At 45.6% G+C, this 2,950-nt stretch overlaps 1 protein-coding gene across 1 annotated transcript in view; it reads right to left on the minus strand.

Annotated features, from left to right (window-relative positions):
* The window catches only part of LOC102671239 (homeobox protein prospero-like), a 40,259-nt gene that overhangs the window by 35,576 nt on the left and 1,733 nt on the right, over positions 1-2,950 (minus strand). The window contains 2 exon segments of the mRNA XM_031514291.1: positions 1,488-1,952; positions 2,599-2,950. Of these exon segments, the coding sequence (XP_031370151.1) occupies positions 1,488-1,952; positions 2,599-2,950 (817 nt within the window).

Genomic DNA, 2,950 nt, shown 5'->3' on the forward strand with positions numbered 1-2,950 from the left:
TTGATCACGCTTTCAGACGATCGTTCTGAGAGAGAAGGATGTGTGTCTTAACTTCGTCCGTTCGCCGAAGCTATTTTTACGAAGTCAAAGCGTAGTACTACGAGGTCACTTCGCTGCCTTCCCCGCTGATGAATGCGCCACGTCTCTCCACGTATTTTTGCGTGGCCGGTTTTCCATCCCGAAGGGGGAATAACGCGTTCAAGTGTTCCTGCCTCTTCATCCTTCGTCGAACGCGCCACGTTGCTACTGGACGCGCTTCGATGGATCCTATGGACGAGAGATATTTCCGTGAAGAACGGAGACCCTCCTTCCCCTCCCCCTGCCCGATTCGAGTCGATCAAGGAAAAAGAAGGATGGCGGCGAGGTGTACAAGGACGTTTAATAGAGGGATATCGGCGTAAGGAATAAAAGTTGGGGGTCAAGTCTGTGGAATTCCTACGATGCATTCTCTCATACGGTCGGAGAAGTAGTAGAAGTGGCTTATCTACGATAAGTCGAGGAGATGCTGGTGAAGGGAAGTTTCGCGGACCACCTTCTATTTCTCTCTCTCTCCCTCCCTCCCTCCCTCCCTCTCGTTTCCGTGGTTAAATTCCGAAATTGCAGGACAGATTATTGGCTTGCAAAGTTGGGTGAGACTCCGAGGCCGAGAGGGTGGGCCGAGTAGGCAAAGAACTTTCGACCTCGCGCGTTGTTGCCGGACAAACTCTACTCGTAGGTGCAGCCAACATTAGCCTAACTCCGTGGCAAACTAATCTAACATTCGTCCGAGCTTCCCCCTCCCCCCTTTGCCGCCTACCCTTACTCTTTACTCTCCGACTTCCTTCTCCTTATTGGACTGGCTTTTTCTCTCCTACAAAACTGCCCGTTGTTTTCCAAAGTTTCCAACCTCTTCCTCCTCCTCCTCCTCCTCTCGCGTTCCCTTATATTTCTCGGAAAAGAAACGTAAAAAAAAAAAAAAAGAAAAAAGGAAAAAAAAAAGAAAAAAGGAAAAAAAAAAGAAAGAAGAAAAGACTGGATTCCTAAGCACCGTCATCAACTCTTTCTCCTTTTATACCATTTTTCAACGCTCGTTTTTTCGCTCGTCCCTTTATACAGCTCTTTAAATACAGCGCATGCCTTCCCCCGATTTAATATCGAAAGTTCCATCCAGTACTTTCTTTGGAGAACGTTCAGACTCTGTCCCTTCGCGATATTACATAGAGTCGCGCTACGAAGTCGGCGGAGATTCCGCGCGTGTTGTTTCTCCAACAAACAGAGAGATACTACCGTTTTCGAGAAGGAAGTTCGACAGTTCCCTAACTATTACACAAACGGCGTGCCCCTCGTGTTTGCCGCGCATCGTTCTGGACGTTCTCCAAAACTCTTCCAAACGACCAAAAGGCGAATCGAGACGATCTGTCTTTGTTATTATCATCATCTTTTCTCTCTCTCTTTTTTTTTACGTTTCTTTCTCTCAACGACTATCAACATGTATTAGAAAAGGATATTGTAGGCTGAATCCCGTCGTAGCTGATGTCGTCGGAGTTGCAGTCGTTGGGCCGTTCGTTGCTGTCCATCCTGAGATGTCCGTAATCTGGACTGCCATGCTGGGCAGCCGCCAATAAGGCAGGATGCAATGGCATGTGGGGCAGTGGAGGGGAGTCCCTGACATCTACACCTCCACCCGGAGGACTGGCAGGCAGGTGATGTGGGCCAGGAGGTGGTACCTGGCCTGGGTGACCCGCGTGAGGGTTGAAGAACGGCGAGTACGGCGAGAACACTTGGCTTTCGTGGAGACTGGGGTTTGGTATCGCTACGCTCGTTGGCAGGGACACTGGCAGCATCGGTGGTGGCGGGTGATACGATCTCGGTGGAGGCGGGGGTGGTGGACTCTCGCTGCCTCCTTGCGACCCACCACCTTCCTGCGCCAGGATTCTCGACACCGTCCTCGGCGTCAGCCTCGTGTCCGTCACCTGCGGAGGGAAATACTAATTGATGCATCGATTTTACAATCGTGAAATTCAGTCTCTTAGCCTACTTAAAACTAAACAACTATGTTTATCCCTCGATTTATTTCTTTTCTTTTCTTTTTCGCTTCTCTTTCAAGTGTCGTTTCTTTGTATCAATATATTTTTATTTCCGTGTAAAAGATAGTCTGAATAAATCAAGGGATACGTGTATCACTGACGAATAAATCATTTATATATATAATCACAAATATTGGATACAAAAGTATTCAGTTATTTGAATATTTTGTATATACTTTATTTCGAAATGAAATAACAAATATGATAATTGATAGATTTCTCATTTTATATTTTACATATAAAATATACCAAGCGATCGAAATTCGTATTATTATAATAATTTGTTATAATATATGTTAAACATGAATTTATATATTTTTTGAAATATTCGTCAGTAATACGTATATTTATACACACACAGATATATATATATATAGAATAATTTTTCTGATCAATTTAATCGATCAATACGAATGAGAGATTCGAACTTGTGGTAAACAATGCAACAAGTGAATACGTTTACTACGGAAAAGTCATCTATGGTATTCTTAATATTGTTTGTTTGCATAGAATACAGAAAGATGATAATTACCTTATGGCGTTTCTTTTTCGGTGTCATTACGAGGGAAAGCGCCTCGTTCTGTTCCGAGTCCCTGCTTTCTCTCTCGTCGCCCCTCAAGTTGCAATATTGGTCACGTTGCTGCTGCTCTCTCTGCTGATGCTCTCGTTGCTGTTGATGTTGCTGTTGCTGCTGTTGCTGCTGCGCCTGCATGGAGGCCATGCTATACATGGTTGGCGGTTTCGGTGTCTGGAACATCCTGCCCCTCACGTGCGAGGGCAGTTGATTCATTTGATTAAGATTGTTTTCCGTGGGGCCAGAATGCGGACCATGGGGTCCACCACCCATGGACGCGATTTGCGGGAAACCCGTAGACTGTGGAGGT

Source organism: Apis dorsata, unplaced genomic scaffold (genome assembly GCF_000469605.1).
Source record: "Apis dorsata unplaced genomic scaffold, Apis dorsata 1.3 scaffold_963, whole genome shotgun sequence".
Taxonomy (NCBI): Eukaryota; Metazoa; Arthropoda; class Insecta; order Hymenoptera; family Apidae; genus Apis; species Apis dorsata.